Source organism: Corythoichthys intestinalis, chromosome 2 (assembly GCF_030265065.1).
Source record: "Corythoichthys intestinalis isolate RoL2023-P3 chromosome 2, ASM3026506v1, whole genome shotgun sequence".
NCBI classification, from domain to species: Eukaryota; Metazoa; Chordata; class Actinopteri; order Syngnathiformes; family Syngnathidae; genus Corythoichthys; species Corythoichthys intestinalis.
In genome coordinates, this window is record NC_080396.1 from 13337103 (window position 1) to 13362680 (window position 25578).

A 25578-nucleotide genomic window follows, 5' to 3' on the forward strand; every position below is an offset into this window, starting at 1 on the left:
CACCAGATCTTAACCCAATAGAAAATCTATGGAGGGAGCTGAAAGTCCGTGTTGCCCGGCAGCAGCCCCGAAACCTAAAGTCTCTGGAGAAGATCTGCATGGAGGAGTGGGCCAAAATCCCTGCTGCAGTGTGTGCAAACCTTGTCAAGGACTACAGGAAACGTTTGGTGTCCGTAATAGCAAACAAAGGTTTCTGTACCAAATATTAAGTTCGATTTTTGTGATGTATCAAATACTTATTTCATGCGATTAAATGCAAATTTATTGTTTAAAAATCATACAACGTAATTTTCTGTTTTTTTGTATTAGACTCCGTCCCCCACAGTTGAAGAGAATTTATGATACAAATTAAAGACCTCTACATGCTTTGCAAGTGGGAAAACCAGCAAAATCGGCGGTGTATCAAATACTTGTTGTCCCCACTGTACATGCAGTGACACTTTTCGGCCACCAGGGAGGCCCTGGGCCCCCCTGAAAATCCGCTTATGACATTAATGCTCTATCACTGAAAGACAATTCTGTGTTCATGCATCAAACATGCATGTATTTGGAATGCACCAAAATGTCTTTGTGTCACCGGGCGGTGTCAGCAAAGTGGGGTCAAGTAAGGTCAAGCATGCGTTGCATGTCATTCATTCATTCATTTTCCATGCCGCTTTTCTTCACGAGGGTGCTGGAGCCTATTCCCGCCAACTACGGGCAGTATGTGCACGTTTCAAATAGTTGAAAAGTTTCATGGTGACGTTGTCTAATTGTGACTGAATAGAGTTAAATGATTGATATATTTTTTTGTCCTTGCCAAATGCTCAAATGGAGAAAAGTGAGATAATAATCACCAGCTGGGCGGAGTCTTACAGTATTACTACTCGATGTTGCGTGTCATTCCTCTCACTCTTAACCATGGAGTCAACTCCCCAGACAGGTGAGCTCCATATAGCAATCCACACATACCTTTCCTCTTTTGTTCGATATTTCGAGAAGCGGATCCTTTATTCATCTTCTATTTTTTTAATCTTTTGATGAGCCTTTATTTGAATGCTATATGGCTTTTGAGCTGCTGTGTGGTGACACATTTCTTGCATTCCAGATTTTATTATGCAGATATTATTAAACAAGTGGGTGTGAGCATGTACTCTTGTTTTTTATTGTTCACCGACCAGTAAATTCTTGATGGAGTGTGGTACTACGGATCTGATTATAACGCCAATTTCTCAAGTCACACGTAGAAATATTAGTATATTTTTGTATTGTATATACAGTTGGTGGCTTAGATTTTTTAAATTTAATTTTTTAATGCAAAAGTGATTTTGCATCTCAGGTACTAAATAAAGGAAATTTTCGAATTTAAACAAAGATTCAACCACAAATATTTCCTGCAAGAGTGACATTCATGATATACAGTATGGAAGGTCATGAGTTTGTTTGAAAAAGTAAATATTCGAGTGGAAAAGCAAGATTTATAGCTTACATCATGTATCCATTTTACTAGTAGAATAACATTTTTGTGTATATGTCCTACTTTTCACATTATCTTGATTGATAATTGATTATTGTGAAATTTTAATGCTAAAAATGAAGAAAGAAATTAGTACAATAAACATGAGCAGCTGTATACACTAGGTTTTTCAGTTATGACTCAACACTGCTGGTGCCAAAACTGCGTGTTATTATGATATCACTGTATTAGATCAGTACTTGAGCCAAGGGGTAACATTGTTGTCTTCTTTATAGGCCCACCCAGAGGCCAAAACCGCCTGCAATTGGTCAATTTTGATATTCAGGAGAACCACATTTCTCATGAGACTCAGGGGCTCAGCAACAAATACCTGGTGGTCCGGCGAGGGAAGCCCTTCAAAGTAACGCTGAGGTTTCACGGAAGGATGTGGAACCCAAAACAAGAGTATCTGGTGCTGCAGGTTGTACTAGGTGATTTGATACATGCCAAAAAAACCAATGGGCACCATCCACACCACATTTTTTATTTTGTTTTTCCGGGGTCAACAATCATTTAAATCAGTGGGGGTGTCCAAACTTTTTTCTCAGTGGGCTACCATATATAAAAGGATGCAAGGGCCCACTTGAAACTAAAGATCACGTCATTTTCAAAGTATCGGAATCTGCAAAAAAATATCGGACATGCCTTTTTATAGTATATATATATATTTTTTTTTAAATAAATCGTTTTCTAATTGTATTTAACATTTAATGTCTTACATTCATCAGTCTTTAGTTTTGGCTTAAAGTAGGGCTATCAAATTTATCGCGTTAACGGCAGTAATTAATTTGTTACAATTAATCACATTAAATAATTAACGCATGCGCTGCACTCACGCATTGTCGCGTACAATTTATAAAGACGCCGTTTTGCCTATAGATAGCGCTAAAAGGCAGCGTATAATGAGTAGAGAGAATTTTGACAGCCTTTGGAGCCATTTTTTATGTGGCTAAAGCCTTACAATACCTCTCTCAGCAATTAAAAATAACGTGGGAATCAATGTGGGGAAGAAAGGTAGTAGTTGATCATTTTCTTAACACCCTATTTTCTTTCCCAACGCAGAGAAGATATATCAATTGGTGCCCCTACGCACAGTCATGGTTGCACTTCCCATCATGCATTTGGGCAGAAGTTAAATGGCTGCAGTATCATTTACTGAAAACTCAACAAATACACTAGATGGAAATATTTAGTCACAATATACAGTCACATTTATCTTTTAATTCTTTCTATCCGTGGATCCCTCTCACAGAAAGAATGTTAATAATGTAAATGCCATCTTGAGGATTTATTGTCATAATAAACAAATACAGTACTTATGTACTGTATGTTGAATGTATCGATTCGTCCGAGTTTTATTCATTTTTTCCTTAATGCATTGCCAAAATGTATATGATCGGGAAAAATTATCGGGAATGATTGGAATTGAATCTGGAGCAAAAAAAAGCAATTGGATCGGGAAATATCAGGATCGGCAGATACTCAAACTAAAACGATCGGGATCGGATCGGGAGCAAAAAAACATGATCGGAACAACCCCACTTGAAACCCTTCCTTTTTAATTTGTTATTTATTTTAAACTATTAACTTTAGAATATATTAGTGTTAACTAGTTTAAAAAAAAAAAAAAAAAAAAACAGGCCCCCAAGATTGATAAATACTTGCCAAATCTACTTAGCTACCGAGTTTCAAGAGCATCTGTTCACTAATGAACGAGGAGTAGGACTTCAAAGTTGGTGTCCACAAGAACAACAACATTCTGAGTGGCAAATTACCAGGCCGTCAACCTGTAACAAAACATCTGCTATGCTAGCACAACAGTGGCCTATACTACAAAGCCGGTTTTCTGGCTTAGCAGGGTAACTTCGAGAGTAACTTCATCACGTGCGACCTATCTTCTCAGCTAAGCAAGACTACGAAAGGTGGATATGTTGGAACCGGAGAGTGTTGCCTTGGCAACACACGCCACACGTCAGACCTGGTCGTCTCAGAGTTAGATCTTGCTTAACCCCAGGATTCCGATTAATCACGCTCTATTCAAACAGCAGTCCTCCGCGGACGTGTCCTCTTGACAATGAAAGCGTACCTGGACAACCCGTACGACATTGGCGAGCAGATTGTGGGGGGCTCTCTTCGGAGGGCACGGGTATTTGGAAACCGCCAGAATCCGCTGGCGTACCCGTACGATGTTCTCCATGAAAGATATAGATTTTCAGCTGAGGGAATTCGTTAGCTGTGCCAGCTGATCGCGGCGGACATCACAAATTTAACCCGCCGAAGTCAGGCCCTCACAACCACGCAGATTGCGTGCCTGTCCTTGCGCTCTTTCACCAGGGACAATGTATGGCGGAAAACACAGACAAGACTGAAAAAGCAGTTTCTGCTCTTGCACTCCTCTTTAAAAGTGCTGTATTTTAAGCCAAAACAACTGTTGTGTTTGATAGAACAAATCTATATGCTGCCATAGCAGATTCATGAGGCATTAAGCCCCCGAACTAGTTTTAATTTGTCCGTTTTACCCTGAAAACCCCCGTTTACAGACGTCGCGCAACCGCTTTTGTTTTAACCTAGCCATAAAACTAAGGTAATTATATTTATTATTCAAAATGTCTGTCATTTTTAGCTGAGAATCATTAATTGATGTCTAATATATTGTTTAAAAAAAAAAAGACCACAAAATTATTCACTCGCATATTTTAAACAAATGACGTCACAATGAAAAAAATGGCGTCTATAAAAAAGTCATATCTACCTCATAACTATCACTTAATTGTATTTTTTTTTGTTACTGTCACATTTTCTCCGATATGTTAGATGATAAATAATCGATCCATACAAAGAAAAATTTAAGAAAAAAAAAAACGTTTAAAGGGGTAAATATATCAAAAAGAAAATCTCGACCTCTCCTTTGATGTCTGCGATTTCTGCATCGCGACCCTTGTTATATTGCCATGTTTCGCCCATAAAATCCCCCAAAAATCCAGCTGTGGGCATTCGCAACTGTGTCTTGACACTCAGTGATACATGCTACATGGAGTTTTTGGATAGAAACAAGGTAAGTACGCGATAATATCTCGTTAAAGTCATGGCGTCTGTAATTCTGCTCTCGCGTGCTCTCGCCTCCAGATAGGGTTTTGCTGTTTAAAAAACTTCCCCCCCCAAAAAAAGCCCTCCTGTTCAAAATTTTTCTTCCCCCAGAAAATGGAGATTTTAAGCTTTCCAATGATGTATCACACATGCATATCGGACAATTTTGAAATTTGGCCAAATTGGGAGTCTCAGAGTGGAACTTCAAGTCACCTGAGTGTTTTCCGCCATATGCATTCCATCGGTGATGTTGAATATCTGGGTAAGAACACTGTATACCGTGCGATTCGGAGTGGGGTATGGAAAGTAGGATTGGGAATCTCTGGCATGAAGCCGATTCGATTTGTATCTAGATACACAGGTTAAGATTAGATTATAAAACGATACATTCTTAGGGCCGAGCGATTCGATATGATTCGATACAGTTTAAGAACGATACGGTTCGATACCGAGTGAAAACGATACGATAGTAAACATTTGTTGTGTGTGTTCGTACAGTACTGTATTTTTAACATATAAAAAAAGATTAAAAATTAAACAACAAAATTTCATACCAATGTTATGTTTTATTTTTTTATGAAAAAAAAAAAAAATAAAGCTTACTATATGACCGTCATTTTATTGGATGGGATTGATAATAAAATAAAACATCAGTGACAGACAACAATAAAGTGCAGTAATTTAATTAATGTATTTCCTGGTGTTTTGAACACAAGAGGTAAGTAATTTAAGTGCAAACTTTCAACGTAAACATCTTACAAGCAAAAAATATTAATTATATGCAGCAGCTTTAGAAAAAAAGAATTAAACCTGCTAGTGTTATCATAAATAAATGATAAATTATGCTTTACCACTGGTATAACTAGGGGAATAAAAACATGGCATTTTAAACAGACAGGTCTATAATCATTACTTTAACCTTATACACGGCAAAGTCATTCACTTATGCCTGTGCTTCCACATTTTTTTTTATTCCTCATCACTGTCTATATCTTTTTTGAAGGCCAGATTTTTCTTGAGGAAGATCAACTGATCCACATCTTCATGTTTAAGTAGACTGCGTTTCAGGGAAACAATATGCCGCCCTTTCCACCATTGTAGTGGGTTATTTTTCAGGGTTAAAACTCACGATCTCTGTACCGCTTCACACTTCACACTAGCTCTGTTCCATGCGAACAGATCTGGCTGCCTTCGTCACTTCAAAGTCCGACTTTTGTTTTCCTGGGTGCGTTGAAAATCAATCGCTGCACGTCGCTGGCGGAGTGCGCAAACTGTCCATTGTTTTAGCACGTTGCTTCATTGACACTACTAGTTTCGTTTTGGGCTGTGAAGAGAACGCTACGGAGCGTGCTTTACAGTGGTTTTGTTAGCTCTCGTGTTGTTATGACACGCCTGTAATGACGGCGACTACTAGCGGTTCTGCCGTAATGAATGGGAATTTGAGGCAACCACGACGGCGGTCACATTCTAAGTGCGCTGTGTGGTGAATGACTCAAGCGCAGCATGTGAGGTAAAAGCTAAATTATTATCATATTAAGCAATGCATTGAACATTGAACTAGGCATTAAAAGCCGATTCTTGTGCTCGCGATAGCCGAATTCTATCTCGACTATCGGTTCATTGAATATTTAATGGCTAATTACTGTCGAATGGTAACTTTATTCAGGCATGAAAATCTCTCACCTTTCGGCGAAATTCGCCGTTTTGAAGTCAAAAAGGGCGACCTACATGAATTGCGTAGATCCGAGGAGAAATTCTTTTTGGGAGGGGGGGGGGGTCGGGAGGTTTTATTTAATTACTATTATTATCATCATGTGATTAACTTAGTACGTAAACTGAGCACTTAAGAACACAGTCAGCAAATCCTTCTAGATGCTTCGCTGACGAGAACCAATCATCGGCCCAAGCTGCGTTCCATTATTCCAAACGCGCGCATTCCTTACGCGTGTACATGGAGTGCTCGGAGAGCAAAGCTAAAAAGCAGGCCTTATCCACATTGGGGCACACCAAAGCGCAGCATACACACTTGCCTGTATTTGCCAGCAGATTGAATTTGGTGAGTAATGGTTTCAATCGTTTTCACGTTTTGCGATATAAAAAAGTTACTGCCATTCGTTGCAGCTTGCGTTGAACACTGCCAGAGCGAGCCAAATCTCCAATGAAAAAAAATAGCTCCCGTTAAATTGGCGTCAAGCTTGTGTATTTAACGGTAATATAAACGAAGAAACACACTGTTGAGTCAAATTAAGCGGCATTCTCTCGGATGGAGGGGGCGCCTCACATCGCTCCCGTCGTCCGCCGGAGACGCGTTATTTTCGGCTTGGATTTGAGCTGACGGCCGGTGTCGGCACAACAGCGGCCCGACGAGTGGTGGGAATGAGTCCTGCTTCTTAAAGCTTTTCAGAAATACAGGGATCCCTCGTTTTTCGCGGTTAATGGGGACCAGAACCCGCCGCAATAAGCGAAAACCGCGAATTAGCGCCCCCCCCCCCCATTTTTTTGTGCGTGTTCAATGCATTTATTCAGATTTTACATTGGAAAAAAGATACATATATATAAGACATGTTTTTTCCACTTTTTTCACCAAAGTATCATTTATAAATGGTTTTCAAGCACTTCAAAAGTAAGAATTATGATAAGTTTTAAACATGTTACTGCCCCACCGAATTATTTTAAAACAAGAATAAAGTAGTTAGAAAATGCTTGGCTTTATTAAAAGCTTCATAGTGAGTCTACTCAAACCCTCTCAGGCTTTGGTAAACGGTGATTGGCACATGTGCAAAGTTTTTCTTTTTATATATATTTTTTTGTTTGAAGCAACTTATTTGATTGAATAATAAAGACACAAATGTCCTAGCCAAAATGTGGCCCAAACGCAAAACATTACTTAAATGGAAACATTTGTTTCAATCAAGAAAAATAGTTTTCAAATGCTTTTTTTGTCTCAAATTTATTATTGCAATCAAAAACTTTTTTTTTAATTGAAGCTACTTTTTGGGATTAAAAGTATATACTGTATTTTGATTGAAGCAACTTTGTTTTTGATAGAAGTAACTTTGTTTTTTGATTGAATAATAAAAACACAAATCTAACTCCATCGTTATTGAGTGAGAAAGAAATTAAGAAAGCTTTAAAACTAAAAGCCACCGGGGAGTCTGTTTGTTTAAATATTTATATTTCATTACATAGACATGCGTCGTAGGGAAGGGAGATTGAGGGATAAAAAAAAGCAGTTAGATGAGGCTGCTAAAGGCAGTGGATACCTCATCAGCTGGGTGAATAGCAGACCTGGTAAGAAAAGGTTTGCAAGGATAGTCGGGTATTAAATCCAATTATAAACACAATTACAATGTTATTTTTCTATAAGAGTTTTATGTCACTGCTTTATTAATCATTAGGTGCTAGAGTTTTTAAGTATGGATAATAATGAAATAATAGTTTTAAGAAAACTGTGCTGTTGGTGGCTCAGTGACCATCTGATGTGGTTTGTTCTCAGATGAACAAGTTGAGGAAGGAAGTTTTGATGCAGAGGTTGAAGGAAGAAAAGAGGCAGACTGACTGAGTCACAGCCAGAAAGTGTTGATGACAGTTTTGATTTCTATTCACTGTTGCCCCCTCCCAATTAAAGTATGTCACAGTCGCAGCCAATTATTATCTAAAGCTGGTTAAAATTGAAGTTATGTTGTTTTTAGGTGTATTAAATACTTGTTCATGTGCCCCTTTTGATCTACGAGCACCCACCCCTCCACCGGTCTCTGCATGGCCCTGCTGAAACACAGTGTGGGTCGACAGAGCTCAATATTTTGTTGGGGTGTACAATACAGTGTACTGGAATATATTTCCTCCACACCCTTCTCACCTTTTTAACCCCTGACCCATTTTCATGCCTGTTTATTATCGATACAGCTGAATCTCTCACCTGTAAAACTGGATATCCGGTCGTATCGGTTTATCGTTCTCAAGCTTAATGGAAAGGCTTCAAATTGATTGTTGAAAATGCTATGCAGAAACCTGTGTCGGCTTCGCTGAATGTAAACGAATGTGGAGTTTGGCTCTCATACAAGAAATATATTTAACGAACTTTTCCAGCATTATTTCGTTGTGTAAATGCATTTATAATAATAAAATATGTAGACTATTTAGACTTTGAGAAAACTTGTGTTTTTTTCTGCCAGCTCGAAGAGATTAACATAAATGCCAAATCCACTGATAGGACAGACACACAAATATAAAAGATATAAATGTTTATTGAATATGCATCTTACAGTCTTGTTTAACTGTGAGATTTCGTTACAAAAGATGGGGTTTAATTTACCGCGCATGGCATCCCCGCATTTCCTTCTTCTCCTGAGTCCTCACAAATATAACATAAAATTTCGGTGGGGGGGGGGGGGGGTCGGGCTCGGGCTCAGGCCAGCAAATCAAGTTAATTGATCGGGCTCGGGCCGGGTTGGGCTGGATTTTTTTAAGGCCCAATCTAAAAAAAAGGACATACATATTCATACAGTCAATGGGACTAAACATACAATCATCCTGGTTCATGTGGTGATGCACATAAATTATTTCTTACAGTTAACGTACCAAATCTTATTTTATTGTCCTGACAGCAGGCTTTATTTCTGTCATGGACATAAGTAAACTGGCATATTGACGCATTCACAAATCACACAATCTGTAAATTCGCTGCCAACAGACCAGTCGCGCTCTACTCGCCGAAGCGGTTTTGGGTTCCGGTGAGGATGGATTTTAATTCCTCGTAACTCCGCATGATTATCGCGCATTCCTCCTCCGTGAAGTAAGGTGCCCGTGCCATCGTCACAAGTAGTGTTTGACTCTGGTCTCCGCCCCCTTTTATGTGAACGCGCAGTAACTCTGACTAGGTTGACACAGGTTCGACTAATCAACCTCATAGTCAGCATCATAGCACCGATTGACAACAAACTAGAAAACCAGGTTTTGTCAACTCCGGTTACCTGGTGGTAAACTGGATTACTTCTGGGGAGGTTGAACTCCGTTCGTACTACAGGCCACTGGTGTCAAGATATTGCAAAATATTTATATTTACAGCATTGAAGCCAACATTGCACAACAAAGAGAAAATGTCCAGCGTTAAATAAAAACAGTCACGAAAATAAGCAAGATTGCTGAAGTTGTCACATTGGACTCTTTTCATATAATGTAAAACAAAATACTGAAATTATGCTGTTTCCTACATTGATTTCAATATGTAAGGTTTTGACTCCTGAGCTAATGGAGAGGCACTGTTAAAATGACTAGCTTCATCTAGTGTTAAGACTGAGTATGCAAGAAAATGAAGGCTGTGTTGTGGTGGAAAATAAGCAAATTCTACATTATAACCTCATGATGGCGTCATAGAGAAAATGAATCAATACGAAGTGTTGACATACAGTTTATCACAAAAGTGAGTAACCACCTCACATTCCTGCAGATATTTAAGTATATCTTTTCATGGGAAAACACTGACAAAATGACACTTTGACACAACAAAAAGTAGTCTGTGCAGCTTATGTAATAGAGTTAACTTATTTTCCCCTCAAAATAACTCAAAATATAGCCATTAATATAAAAACCCCTGGCAACAAAAGTGAGTACACCCCTTAGAAACTACGTACATCCCTAAATGTCCAAATTGAGTACTGCTTGTTATTTTCCCTCCAAAATGTCATGTGACTCGATACAGGAGTGCTGTCAGGATTGCTGCAGAGATTGAAGAGGTGGGGGGGTCAGCCTGTTAGTGCTCAGACTGTATGCCGCACTCTACATCAAATTGGTGTGCATGGCTGTCACCCCAGGAGAAAGCCTCTTCTGAAGACGGTACACAATAAAGCCTGCAAACAGTTTGCTGAAGACATGTAAACAAAGCACATGGATTACTGGAACCATGTCCTATGGTCTGATGAGACGGGTGGGCTTTCTTGTGTACCGTCTTCAGAAGAGACTTCCTCCTGGGGTGACAGCCATGCACACCAATTTGATGTAGAGTGCGGCGTATGGTCTGAGCACTAACAGGCTGACCCCCACCTCTTCAATCTCTGCAGCAATGCTGACAGCACTCCTGTAACGAGTCACAGGACATTTTGGACGGAAAATGACAAGCAGTACTCAATTTGGATATTTAGGGATGTACGTAGTTTCTACCCCTCTGTGAGTCATCACCTTATCGTGGTGGAGGGGTTTGCGTGTCTCAATGATCTGAATGATGTTGTCTGGGGCTTTTAGCCCCTGGTAGGGTCACCCATTGCAAACAGGTCCTAGGTGAGGGGCCAGACAAAAGTATGGCTCAAAACGACTCCTTATGATGAGTAATAAAAATGGACTCGGGTTTCCCTTGCCCGGACGCTGGTTACCGGGGCCCCCCTCTGGAGCCAGGCCTGGAGGTGGGGCTCGAAGGCAAGCATCTGGTGGCTGGGCCTGTCCCCATGGGGCCCGGCCGGGCACAGCCCGAAAAGGCAACGTGGGTTCCCCTTCCCATGGGCTCATCACCTTGGGAGGGGCCAAAGGGGTCGGGTGCGTAGGAAGTTGGGCGGCAGCCAAAGCCTTGGTGGTCTGACCCCCAGCTGCAGAAGCTAACTCTTGGGACATGGAATGTCACCACTCTGGCAGGGAAGGAGCCTGAGCGGGTGTGTGAGGCAGAGAAGTTCCGACTAGATATAGTCGGACTCTCCTCCACACACAGCTTGGGTTCTGGTACCAATCCTCTCGAGAGGGGTTGGACTCTCTTCCACTTTGGAGTTGCCCACGGCGAGAGGCGGCGAGCAGATGTGGGCATACTCTGGGTATTCTGTGGGGGGTGCTCTGGGAGTACGGGGTACCGAGCCCCTTGGTAAGAGCTGTTCAGTCCCTGTACGACCGGTGTCAAAGTTTGATCTGCATTGCCGGCAGTAAGTCGAATTCGTTCCCAGTGAGGGTTGGACTCCGCCAAGGCTGCCCTTTGTCAACGATTCTGTTCATAATTTTTATGGACAGAATTTCTAGGCGCGGCCGAAGCATTGAGGGGGTCTGGTTTGGTGACCTCAGCATTGAATCTCTGCTTTTTGGAGATGATGTAGTACTGTTGGCGTCATCAAGCCGTGACCTCCAACTCTCTCTGGAGCGGTTCGCAGCTGAGTGTGAGGCAGTTGGGATGAAGATAAGCACCTCCAAATCCGAGACCATGGTCCTCAGTCAGAAAAGGGTGAAGTGCCCTCTCCGGGTCGGGGATGAGATCCTGCCCCAAGTGGAGGAGTTTAAGTATCTTGGGATTTTGTTCACGAGTGATGGTAGGAGGGAGCGGGAGACTGACAGGCGGACAGGCAGTGCATAGTCCGCAGACGCTGCACCGGTCCTTAGTGGTGAAGAAGGAGCTGAGCCGAAAGGCAAAGCTCTCGATTAACCAGTCGATCTACGTTCCTACCCTCACCTATGGTCACGAGCTGTGGGTCGTGACCGAAAGAACAAGATCCCGGATACAAGCGGCCGAAATGAGTTTCCTCCGCAGGGTGTCCGGGCTCTCCCTTAGAGAAAGGGTGAGTAGCTCGGTCATCCGGGAGGGACTCGGCGTCGAGCCGCTACTCCTCCGCAAAGAGAGGAGCCAGCTGAGGTGGCTCGGGCATCTGGTTCGGATGCCTCCTGGACGCCTTCCCGGAGAGGTGTTCCGGGCATGTCCCACCGGCAGAAGGCCCCGGGGACGACCCAGGGCACGCTGGAGGGACTATGTCTCTCGGCTGGCCTGGGAGCGCCTTGAGGAGCTGGTTGAAGTGGCTGGGGAGAGGGAGCTCTGGGCTTCCCTGTAGTGGCTGCTGTCCCCGCGACCCGACCTCGGAACAAGCGGAAGATGATGGATGGATTGATGGATGGACGTAGTTTCTAAGGGGTGTACTCACTTTTCTTGCCAGGGGTTTACATATTAATGGCTATATATTTATATCTTTTGAGGGGAAAATAAATTAATTCTATTATATAAGCTGCACACTTTTCATTGTGTCAAAGTGTCATTTTGTCAGTTTTGTCCCATTAAAAGAAATATCTTAATATCTGCAGGAATGCGAGGGGTGTACTCACTTTTGTGATACACTGTATGTAACAGTACAGTTGGCTGAAAGTTGATGCTACACGGGGCTTCATCTAAACAATTTAATTGAATAAAAACTAGGAAGCAAGCAGTAGTTTTGTTTAGTAGTAGCCATAGTTTGGACACCACTGGTTTAAATGTTTTTACAGCTGTGAAATTGTAATGACAAAAAGCAGATTTGGCACTAACCATAGATTAGTATGTAAGACAAGTATATTGTAACCACAGTTGAATTTTCTTTCTCCCTTGGTATGTCTGAACTGACATAGTTAGCAATCAGCACCGGACAAATGCTAGTCCTTTTCCCACTCGTGCAGGTGAAATGTCCGCCAAGATGTTGGTCCGATTCTACAACAAGGGGTCCGACCCGCACAAATGGTCAGCATGGATCAACCCAGGCGACATAGGTCATTGTGTTGTCACCGTCCACATTTGTGCACCAGTGCTGTCCTCTGTGGCACAGTACCGCCTGATGGTCCATTTTGAAGGCGCACACGAGAGAAGCAGCTACGTTGCAGGACTGTTTGTGCTGCTGTGCAACCCTTGGCTCAAGGGTGAGGAGCTTAGCTAACTTCAGATCATTCCCAAAAGGTAGTGTCATGAGCAAAATTTCCTGCTTACCTTTAAGAGGACCCAGTGTACATGCCAAATGATGCTCAACGAGAGGAATATGTCAAGAGTGATTATGGCGTGATTTACATGGGTACAGACCTCAACTATAACCAGCGGCCCTGGTTGTTTGGTCAGGTGTGTGTGTACATATAAATACCAGATGTGTCAAACTCCTACAACACCTGTGATGAAGCCACTCGGTCACAGCGACTCAATGTCTGTGTACACAGTATGAGCCTGGCGTTCTTGAGGCTTGTCTTCAGTTGCTTCAGGTCAGCCCCCAGCACCTAAGCAATAGGAGAAAAGACTACGCTCTACGAGCAGATCCGACCTATCTGAGCAGGGTCATCTGTGCAATGGTGAGACACAATCAACACCAACAAAATATGCAAAACATACCCACTACTCTTTTCTCCTGCTCACAATCCCGATCGATCGGGTCCGATCACGTCATTTTCAAAGTATCGGAATCGGCAAAAAAATATCGGACATGGCTTTTTTAAATATATATATATATATATATATATTTTAAGTATATCATTTTCTAATTGTATTTAACGTTACAGACATAATATGTTACACTCATCCAGAGTCTTTAGTTTAGGCTTAAGGTAGAGTTATCAAATTTATCCCGATAACGGCGGTAATTAATTTTTTAAAAAATGTATCACGTTAAAACGGCTCCTGTTGAGCCGGTGTTCGCAGGTCGCATGTCGCGGGCTGACTACAAGGACTAAAGGACTACAAGGACTAAAAACCAAAAAACTTAATACAAGGAGGTTGCATCAGGCTCAAGGAGAAAGTTTCGACTTTAAGAAAGGCACTTTCGAAGTTAGGAAAGGCACGAACGACGACAGGGCGAACTGGAGGACTCGATCGCCGCGCTTCGTGTTCGTTCCCACGATCACGACGCTAGCTGCTAGCGAGGTCACGCTTGGCTGCGCCGCAGCTGGAGAATTGTCGACTCTGGGTACATACACGCCAGTATGCCACCCAAGAGAGGCCCAACACCGGCTTCGGAGGAGGTCGACGATATTAAAACCTCCCTCAACTCTCTGATCGAAGAAGTGACTGCTGTCAGAACGCAGCAGGAGCAGCTGTTGGGGCTTCTGGAGGAAGTTAAACAACTACGCCTCCAGAATGCCGAAAAAGACAAACGAATTGGGGACCTCGAACGCAGAGTGGAAGACCTAGAGCAGTACACCCGAATGAATGATGTGGTCATCACTGGCATAAAAATCAAGCCGCGCTCTTACGCGCGTGCGTTGACCGCGGACATCGGGGAGCCAAGCGTCCAGGAGACGGGTTCGGTGGAGCTACAGGTGGCATCCTTCCTCCAATCCAAGGGGATAGAAATGGACCTGGAGCACATCGAGGCGTGTCATCCCCTACCCAGGAACAACGACAGACCACCAGCCGTCATTATGAGATTCATTAATCGAAAAAATAAGGTGGCACTGTTGAGGCAAGGACGCAAATTAAAAGGCACAGACGTCTTCATTAATGAACATCTGACACGAAGGAACGCAGACATCGCGAGGAAGGCAAGACAACTGAAAAAGCAAGGTAAAATACAACACACATGGGTAACAAACTTTAAGATCTACGTTAAGCTGAACGGGACACCAGAGGAAGCCAAGGTACTGATAGTGAAGAGCATGGAAGATCTAGACAAGTACTACTGACAGCATGCACTGAGAATATCAATCATATAACATGGACAGGTTGAAGTCAATCTTCCATCACAAACAAATGGAACTGGAAACATATAGTGAGTACAACACAGCAGATCAAGATATCTCTATAGACCCTGAATACAATTTTTTTTCTTCCTTTGTTATAAATTGTAATTATTTTTCTTACGAACAATATGGAACAAATATCAAAACAAAGGGCAAGCTGTCAATAATACATTTCAATAGTAGAAGTATGTATACGAATTTTGGGTCCATTAAGGAATACTTGGAACAATTCTCTTGCCAATTTAGTGTTATTGCCATATCTGAAACCTGGCTTAACATTGACAAAGGTATAAATTTTTGGTTGGATGGATATGAATTCAGATATATGAACAGACAGAACAAACTGGGGGGTGGGGTAGCCTTATTTATACACAAGTCTATACAATTTAATGTTGTAACGCATATGACCTTAGCTGTTGATGGAATATTTGAATGTCTAACGATTGAGATAAAAAATGAAAAACAGAAAAATGTTATAATCAGTTGCATATATCGGACACCTAGTTCAAGTATTGATAACTTCAATTGTTGGGTAGAGAAATTGTTTTCTTCTGTGAATCAAAAACGGTTATTCATTTGCGGGGATTTTAATATTGACATATTAAATCCAACCAAACTCAAAAGCATTGATGATTTCACTGACACAATGTATAGTTCATCTTTATACCCAACAATAACAAAACCAAGTAGAATAACATCACACAGTGCCACTCTTATAGATAATATATTTACCAATGTCATGGATGGTCAGGTCAATAGTGGCCTGATTTTATGTGACATAACTGACCACTTACCGGTTTTTGCCATATATGATTGTGATCTTCAGATAAAAAAAGATACAGTGGTTACTATAGCCAAGCGAATATTAAATGAAGAAACAATAAATGCCTTTAATTACAGTCTTGCACAGCAAGACTGGAGCCCGGTTTATAGTGAATCCAATGCGGATCGTGCCTACGATACTTTTCTAGATATATTCACCTTCTTATACAACAAACATTGTCCTGTTAAAGAATATTGTATCAAGGAAAAAAAGACAAAAAGTCCTTGGCTCACAAAAGGAATTATGAATGCTTGCAAAAAGAAAAATAATTTATATAAACAGTTCATCAAAGCAAAAACAAAAGAGGCGGAACAGAGATATAAAACATACAAAAATAAGTTGACGGACATCATTAGAACAAGTAAACGAGTGTACTATAAAAAAAGATTACATGCTAATAAAAATAATATGAAAGCAACTTGGGATACACTAAATCATTTAATTAAACAAGGATCTCCAGCTCGATCATATCCTGATTATTTTACCGATGGAAATGGGAACATCCGTAACATGAATGATATCGTTGAGGGTTTTAATAAATTTTTTACAAATGTTGGCCCTCAGTTGGCTGCTGAAATTCCATGCCATACTGTTAATAACTGTCACAAAACGATTATAAGAAATCCATCTTCGATGTTCCTCACATGTACAGACGACATGGAAATTATTAATATTGTGTTAAAATGTAAAAGTAAGTCATCTGTGGATTATCATGATATTAACATGTTAGTAATAAAAAAGATTATATTTTCCATTGTAAAGCCCTTAACATATTTCTGTAATTTATCACTTCAGTCTGGTTGTTTTCCTCAAAAAATGAAAATTGCTAGAGTAATACCATTATTCAAGAGCAACGATAAACACAATTTCACAAATTATAGACCAATCTCTCTATTGCCACAATTTTCAAAAATTTTAGAAAAACTTTTTAATTCTAGACTTGAAAAGTTCATAGAGAAACATCAAATACTAAATGCAGGACAATATGGGTTTAGAACGCATAGAACTACTTCAATGGCAATAATTGAGGCAGTAGAGGGAATTACTAATGCACTTGACCAGAATAAATATGCGGTTGGGATTTTTGTTGACCTCAAGAAAGCTTTTGACACATTAGATCATTCAATCTTACTTGAAAAATTAGAAAAATATGGTATTCGCGGGGTAGCTGGGGACTGGGTAAAAAGTTATTTAACAGGCAGGGAGCAATATGTCAACATCGGCTCTTATTCATCAAATAAACTAGGTATTTCATGTGGGGTTCCACAGGGGTCAGTGTTGGGGCCTAAACTTTTCTCTTTGTATATAAATGATATATTTAATGTATCCCAAGTTATAAAACTCATTCTCTTCGCAGATGATACAAATATTTTTTACAGTAGTGATAGTTACATTGAACTTGTAACTACCGTGAACAGGGAACTAAACTTGATTAAAGAATGGATGGATATAAATAAATTATCATTGAATATAAGTAAAACTAAAGCAATGATTTTTGGGAATGCAAAAATTGATACAGAACCAACATTTAGTATTGAAGGTATACAAATTGAAAATGTTAGTGAGAATAAATTTTTGGGAATTATAATTGATGACAAACTGTCTTGGAGACCCCACATCAGACATATAAAAACCAAAATTTCAAGAAGCCTTTCAATTTTGAACAAAGTTAAAATATATCTTGATCACAATGCACTCCGTATTCTGTACTGTACCTTGATTCTCCCATATCTTACGTACTGTGTGGAAGTGTGGGGGAATACCTATCGCAATACGACAAATCCTTTAGTCATAGTACAGAAACGAGCAGTTCGCATCATTCATAAGACTGGATTTCTGGATCAATCTAAATTGTTTAAATTTCAAGACCTAGTCGATTACAACACTTCCATAATTCTATACAAAGCTTTCAACAACACATTACCCGCAAAGTTACAAACACATTTCACCATTCGTGAAAGAGCTCACAATTTAAGAGCTTACGGGGAGTTCGTACTTCCTAGATTTAGAACGACTCGTAAGAGCTTCTGTGTGTCTGTAAGAGGAGTTAAATTATGGAACAATCTGAGTTCATCACTAAGAGAGTGTAAAAATATTCACATATTGAAATTTCATTATAAACAATTAATTTGGTCTAAGTATATTCAGGAAGGGTCTTAACTGTACATCACTGTTTGTGTAGGTCTTTTTACCATACTGGTATGGATATACGCAATATAAGTGTGTGTGTATTTGTATATATTTACACACACACACACACACACACACACACACACACACACACACACACACACATATATATATATATATATATATATATATTTTGGGTTTGTTGTTCTTGTTTTTCTCTCTTTTGACTGAGGGAATCGATATTGAGGGTTCGGCCCTCCCGTTACATGTGTCAGGGAAGGATGTATTCTATGTAACTAAACAGAAACAGGTTGCAGGAAAATAGTTATTTATTTTGATGATTATTGAGAAATCGGGGTGGGATTCAATAAGTTTTCTTCGTCCCACTCCCTTTCAGGCATTTTGTTTTGTTTTGTTTTGTGTCTTTTTTTTGTCTCTGTTGTTTCTTGAAAGCAAAGATCTGTATTTGTGAAGATGAATGTAACTGCCTGAAATGAAATGAAATAAAAAAAAATAAAAAAAAAATAAAAAATATTTAACGCAATGAATGCATGCGCTGCACGACCCACTCACGCATTGTCGCGCTCAATCTGTAATGGCGCCGTTTTACCTATATAGAGCGCTAAAAGGCAGCGTAAAATGAGTAGAGTGAATTTTGGCAGCCCTTGGAGCCTCTTTTAATTTGTTAAAGCCTTACAATCCCTCTCCCTACGATTAGAAATATCGTGGGAAGCAATGTGGGGAAGCAAGGTAGTAATTGATCTTTTTCTTAACACCCTCGGTTGTTTCCCAACGCAGAGAAGATATATCATTTGGTAGCACTACGCACAGTCACTTCCCATCATGCATTTGGGCATGGCTACAGTATCATTTACTGCAAGCTCAACAAATACACTAGATGGCAATATTTAGTCACAATATACATTGTCACCTTTATCCTTTAAGAATTACAAGTCTTTCTATCCGTGGATCCCTCTCACAGACAGAATGTTAATAATGTAAATGCCATCTTGATGATTTATTGTCATAATAAACAAATACAGTACTTATGTACTGTATGTTGAATGTATATATTCGTCCGAGTTTTATTCATTTTTTTCTTAATGCATTGCTAAAATGTATATGATCGGGGAAAATTATCGGGAATGATTGGAATTGAATCGGGAGCAAAAAAAAAGCAATCGGATCGGGAAATATCGGGATCGGCAGATACTCAAACTAAAACGATCGGGATCGGATTGGGAGCAAAAAAACATGATCGAAACAACCCTAGTATCTACTTGTGTTGTCTCAGCTAAGTCATTACACTCGGATTATATCTTGTATTAGTCACACTCTTGGAAATTTGTTGAATGTTTTTCTTTTGACAAATGAATGACCCGTTGAGAACTTCAATTTACAGTACCAAAAAATTGCTCATATTTGCCATTCATGCTAGGCCAAATAATCCCTTTAAAACATCATCATCACCATCACGGCTCTTGCGTTGGGGCTGGTTTCCCGTCCCACTGCGTAGAGCTGACCAGGTGAGCTAGGCCCCTCCAGTACTGGTGGTCTTGTGCGAGCAGATTTGCATCGTTCAGGGTAACAGGCAGGAGGCTCTGGGTTGATTCGTACGGGCTCGCAGGATTTCGTTGAAGATTTGCTGGGGTCACCGGATATTCTCAATGGTTCTGAGAGCCCTGGTGTCAAAGCCGTCTATTCTTGTGGCCAGTGTCTTGTTTAAGGGCCATGTTTCAGAGCCATACAGTACCTGACAAAAGTCTTGTGGCTTATCCATTTTGTAGAAGCAATTGCTGATAACCTGACTTTTAATTATTCAATTGGTTTCAGAAATGGCTCATATGAAAGCGAAAACCTTCCCAAATTATGTTGAATTTGCAAAAATAGATTTGTTTCACTGAAAAAAGATTTATCATTTAACGAAGACATATAGGTCAAATTTTGGCAAGACAAAAGTTTTGTCGCCTACAGAAAGTAGTGTGATAATTGAACAAAAAAAAAGTACTTCAAATACAAAAATATGTTACACAACATAAGTGAATTACGTAGTGGTGATGTGAGATCCAAATTTAATATTTTGTATGACTTCCATGGACTGCATCCATGCGGTTCGGCAAGGATTCATACGATTTATTGATGAAGTCATCAGGAACATCAAAGAAAGCAGTCTTGCATGCCTCCCAGAATTGATCAACATTCTTGGGTTTCGTCTTCCATGCTTCCTCTTTCATCCTGTCTCATCATGTCTGGTGACTGGGCTGGCCAGTCCTGGAGGATGTTGATCTTTTTTGCCTTGAGGAACTTTGAGGTAGAGATTGAAATATGCGATGGAGCACCATCCTGCTGCAGAATTTGTCCCTTTTTATGGTTAGGAATTAAGAGGCAGCTAAAATTTGTTGATATTTCAGACTATTTATGTTGCCTTCCACCCTGCAGATCTTTTGCACAGCCCCATACTGGATGTAACTAAAGACCATGATTTTGCCACCACCACACTTCACTGTTTTGTGGCAAAAGATGGATTTTTCAGCTGATTCTTCCATTGAATTACACCACAGTCGCTGCAAATATTCCAAGATACCTACTGGAGCCCGCATGGATCTGAGATTCACTCAGAAAACAGCTTGTGGATCATATTTTAAAATATGTTGAGGGGCTCTTTGTTTTTCTTTTGGCTCTCTTGGTCAAAAAGGTTCCTGACCCCTGCACTAGAACATACAAATTTCGGGGAATTCATGTTGAGTTGTGGCTGACTTTAATATCTGTGTGTTTTGGTTATGGAATTGTATAATCCAAATCATTTAATTGTCAATGTTTGCCCCCAGACTAGAAATCGCACTGGAGTATAAATCGCATTTTTGGGGTGAAATTTTTTAATTGATCAGAAACCAAAAACAAACATCATACGTTTTAGTAATAATAAAATAATAACAGGTTGTAAGGCATCTGTTAAGTTTTTTGGATAACTACAGACCTTAAGAACACAAGATAACAATCTCGTGGCTCTCAGAAAGAAAAATAATATATAAAAAGCACCTGAGTACAACCCCCAGCAAAAAGTATGGAATCACCAGTCTCGGACGAGCGCTCACTCTTCTTCAGGCAGTCGTCTTTGTAAATCTCACTGGAACAGCATCAAACAAAAGTTCCAGCATCATCACCATTTCCAATGCAGATTCTTGACTCTTGACATCTTGTCCAATGCAGATTCTTGACTCTTGACAAGGTGATGATGCTGTAACTTATGTTTGGTGCTGTTCCAGTGAGATTTACAAAGATGACTGCCTGAAGAAGACATCAAAATTCCCTCAGTCCTTGATGATATGGAGCTGCATGTCAGGCAAAGGCACTGGGATGATGGCTGTGGTTATATCGTCAATAAATGCGCAAGTTTACATTGAAATTTTAGACCGCTGTCTTATCCCTTCAATTGAAAATATGTTTGTCATTTACCAAGATGACAATGCATCATGCCACAGAGCTAAAACTGTTAAAGCATTCTTTGGAGAAAGACTATTCCAGTCAATGTCATGGCCTGCAAATAGCCCATATCTCAACCCTATTGATAACCTGAGGTGGAAATTGAAAAAAATGGTCCACAACAAGGCTTCGACATGCAAGGATGATCTGGCAACTGCAATCAAAGAGAGTTGGCACCAAATTGTGGAAGAATACTCATCAAGTCCATGCCTCAGAGACTGCAAGCCGTCATAAAAGCCAGAAGCTTCGCTACTAAATACTAGAAATGTGTTTTGATTGTTATTTCTTTGTTTGTTTCTCATGATTCTATATTTTTTTCCCTCAGAATGGAGTGATTCCATATATATTTCCCTGCACTTGCTCTATAAAATTAACATTTACTGACCACCACAATGTTTTTTATTCATTTCTTTTAGTGTTTCTGAATGCTAAAGAGTTGCACTTTTGAACTAATTCATTATTTTTTCAAGCTTTTTATCTGAGTTTGTTCTGCATGATAAAATGTCTGAGTGAGTGCTCGTCCGAGACTGGTGATTCCATACTTTTTGCTAGGGGTTGTATAAGTCACAGACCCAGCCAAGGTATCAATAAAGTTCGACTTATAGTCCAGATAATACGGTAATACAAAGCAAAAGCCAATGTGTATTCTTCTCCAAGGTGAACTCCAATGATGACATGGGTCTTTTGGAGGGGAGGTGGAAGGGCAACTATAAAGATGGTGTCAAGCCGACTGATTGGAGTGGCAGTGCAGACATCCTTCACCGATGGATGGCGTCCAAAGGCAACCCTGTGCGCTACGGACAGTGCTGGGTCTTTGCATCTGTTTTATGTACAGGTGCTTTTTGTGGGTTTTATTCACATACAGTGCCTTGCAAAAGTATTCGGCCCCCTTGAACCTTGCAACCTTTCGCCACATTTCAGGCTTCAAACATAAAGATATAAAATTTTAATTTTTTGTCAAGAATCAACAAGTGGGACACAATCGTGAAGTGGAACAAAATTTATTGGATAATTTAAACTTTTTTAACAAATAAAAAACTGAAAAGTGGGGCGTGCAATATTATTCGGCCCCCTTGCGTTAATACTTTGTAGCGCCACCTTTTGCTCCAATTACAGCTGCAAGTCGCTTGGGGTGTGTTTCTATCAGTTTTGCACATCGAGAGACTGACATTCTTGCCATTCTTCCTTGCAAAACAGCTCGAGCTCAGTGAGGTTGGATGGAGAGTGTTTGTGAACAGCAGTCTTCAGCTCTTTCCACAGATTCTCGATTGGATTCAGGTCTGGACTTTGACTTGGCCATTCTAACACCTGGATACGTTTATTTTTGAACCATTCCATTGTAGATTTGGCTTTATGTTTTGGATCATTGTCCTGTTGGAAGATAAATCTCCGTCCCAGTCTCAGGTCTTGTGCAGATACCAACAGGTTTTCTTCCAGAATGTTCCTGTATTTGGCTGCATCCATCTTCCCGTCAATTTTAACCATCTTCCCTGTCCCTGCTGAAGAAAAGCAGGCCCAAACCGTGATGCTGCCACCACCATATTTGACAGTGGGGATGGTGTGTTCAGGGTGATGAGCTGTGTTGCTTTTACGCCAAACATATCGTTTTGCATTGTGGCCAAAAAGTTCAATTTTGGTGTCATCTGACCAGAGCACCTTCTTCCACATGTTTGGTGTGTCTCCCAGGTGGCTTGTGGCAAACTTTAAACGAGACTTTTTATGGATATCTTTGAGAAATGGCTTTCTTCTTGCCACTCTTCCATAAAGGCCAGATTTGTGCAGTGTACGACTGATTGTTGTCCTATGGACAGACTCTCCCACCTCAGCTGTAGATCTCTGCAGTTCATCCAGAGTGATCATGGGCCTCTTGGCTGCATCTCTGATCAGTTTTCTCCTTGTTTGAGAAGAAAGTTCGGAAGGACGGCCGGGTCTTGGTAGATTTGCAGTGGTCTGATGCTCCTTCCATTTCAATATGATGGCTTGCACAGTGCTCCTTGAGATGTTTAAAGCTTGGGAAATCTTTTTGTATCCAAATCCGGCTTTAAACTTCTCCACAACAGTATCTCGGACCTGCCTGGTGTGTTCCTTGGTTTTCATAATGCTCTCTGCACTTTAAACAGAACCCTGAGACTATCACAGAGCAGGTGCATTTATACGGAGACTTGATTACACACAGGTGGATTCTATTTATCATCATCGGTCATTTAGGACAACATTGGATCATTCAGAGATCCTCACTGAACTTCTGGAGTGAGTTTGCTGCACTGAAAGTAAAGGGGCCGAATAATATTGCACGCCCCACTTTTCAGTTTTTTATTTGTTAAAAAAAGTTTAAATTATCCAATAAATGTTGTTCCACTTCACGATTGTGTCCCACTTGTTGTTGATTCTTGACAAAAAAATTAAATTTCATATCTTTATGTTTGAAGCCTGAAATGTGGCGAAAGGTTGCAAGATTCAAGGGGGCCGAATACTTTTGCAAGGCACTGTACCATATTTCTGTTCTCAATTTTTGATTTCAAGCGAAGCTCAGTATCTAATACACTTTGGACCTGCTTTTTTTTTTATCCAGTAATGCGAGTCCTAGGGATTCCCTCCAGGGTAGTGACAGTGTTTAACGCAGCCCACGATAGTGATGGGGACTTGATTGCTGAAGAGTTTTACTCAAGCACCGGGGAGAGACTCGGACTGTCGAAAGACAGTGTTTGGTTTGTTTGTTCACCTTAAATATGTACTGTATGCAAACTGCACTAGACTCGTTTTTCTAACCATGTATTTTTGTGTGCCCAAAACCTACTGCACACACACAGGAACTTCCATGTTTGGGCGGAGTGCTGGATGAGGAGGCCTGACATTGGTGCGCAGTACGCCGGCTGGCAGGTTGTGGACGCGACTCCGCAGGAAAAGAGCGGGGGTATGAGATTGTTTTACCGTAATTTCATTGAATGGTACAATTATACAACTGAATACGGTTAATACAGATGGGCAAATAAGTATTTAGTCAATCACTAAGTGTGCAAGTGCTCCCGCTTGAAAATATTAGAGAGGCCTGTAATTGTCAACATGGGTAAACCTCAACCATGAGAGACAGAATGTGGAAAAAGAAAAAGGAAAATCACATTGTTTGATTTTTAAAGAATTTATTTGCAAATCATGGTGGAAAATAAGTATTTGGTCAATACCAAAAGTTCATCTCAATACTTTGCTATGTACCCTTTGTTTGCAATAACGGAGGCCAGACGTTTTCTGTAGGGTTGGGAATCTCTGGCATGAAGCCGATTCGATATGTATCAAGATACACAGGTTACGATTCAATTAAAAAAACGATATATTTTTAAGGCCGAGCGATTCGATACGATTCGATACAGTGTAAGAACGATACGGTTCGATAGAGTGAAAACGATATGATAGTAAATATTTGTTGTGTGTGTTTGTGCAGTATTTTAAACATATAAAAAGACCACATTTTTAATAGAGCAAAATTAAACAACATTTCATACCAATGTTATGTTTTATTTTTTTATGAAAAAAAAAAATGAGGCTTACTATATGACCGTCATTTTGTTGGATGGGATTGATAATAAAATAAAACTCCAGTGACAGACAACAATAAAGTGCAGTAATTCAATTACTGTATTTCCTGGTGTTTTTAAACACAAGAGGTAAGTAATTTAAGTGCAAACTTTCAACGTAAACATCTTACAAACAAAAAATATTAATTATATGCAGCAGCTCTAGAAAAAAAAAAAAAAAAAACTGCTAGTGTTATCATAAATAAATAATAAATTATGCTTTACGACTGGTATAATTGGGGGAATGAAAACATGGCATTTTAGACAGACAGGTCAGTAATCATTACTTTAACCTAATACACAGCAAAGTCATTCACTTGTGCCTGTGCTTCCTCATTTTTTATTCCTCATCACTGTCCATATCTTTTTTGAAGGGCAGATTTTTCTTGAGGAAAATCAACTAATCCACATGTTCATGTTTAAGTAGACTGCGTTTCATGGAAACAATATGCCGCCCTTTCCACCATTGTAGTGAGTTATTTTTCAGGGTTAAAAACTCACGATCTCTGTATCGCTCCACACTTCACACAAGCTCTGTCCCATTCGAACAGATCTGGCTGCCT

The 25578-nt window shown here is 40.2% G+C and overlaps 1 protein-coding gene across 1 annotated transcript in view; it reads left to right on the forward strand.

Moving 5' to 3' along the window:
- Positions 1–900: 900 nt before the first annotated feature.
- Positions 901–25578, forward strand: part of LOC130912135 (protein-glutamine gamma-glutamyltransferase 5-like) — a 60841-nt gene continuing 36163 nt past the window's right edge. The window contains exons 1-8 of the mRNA XM_057830000.1: positions 901–922; positions 1732–1926; positions 12971–13207; positions 13282–13400; positions 13496–13624; positions 22101–22278; positions 24016–24151; positions 24254–24357. Coding sequence (XP_057685983.1) covers positions 901–922; positions 1732–1926; positions 12971–13207; positions 13282–13400; positions 13496–13624; positions 22101–22278; positions 24016–24151; positions 24254–24357 — 1120 coding nt within the window. The remainder of the gene's footprint in view (positions 923–1731; positions 1927–12970; positions 13208–13281; positions 13401–13495; positions 13625–22100; positions 22279–24015; positions 24152–24253; positions 24358–25578) is intronic.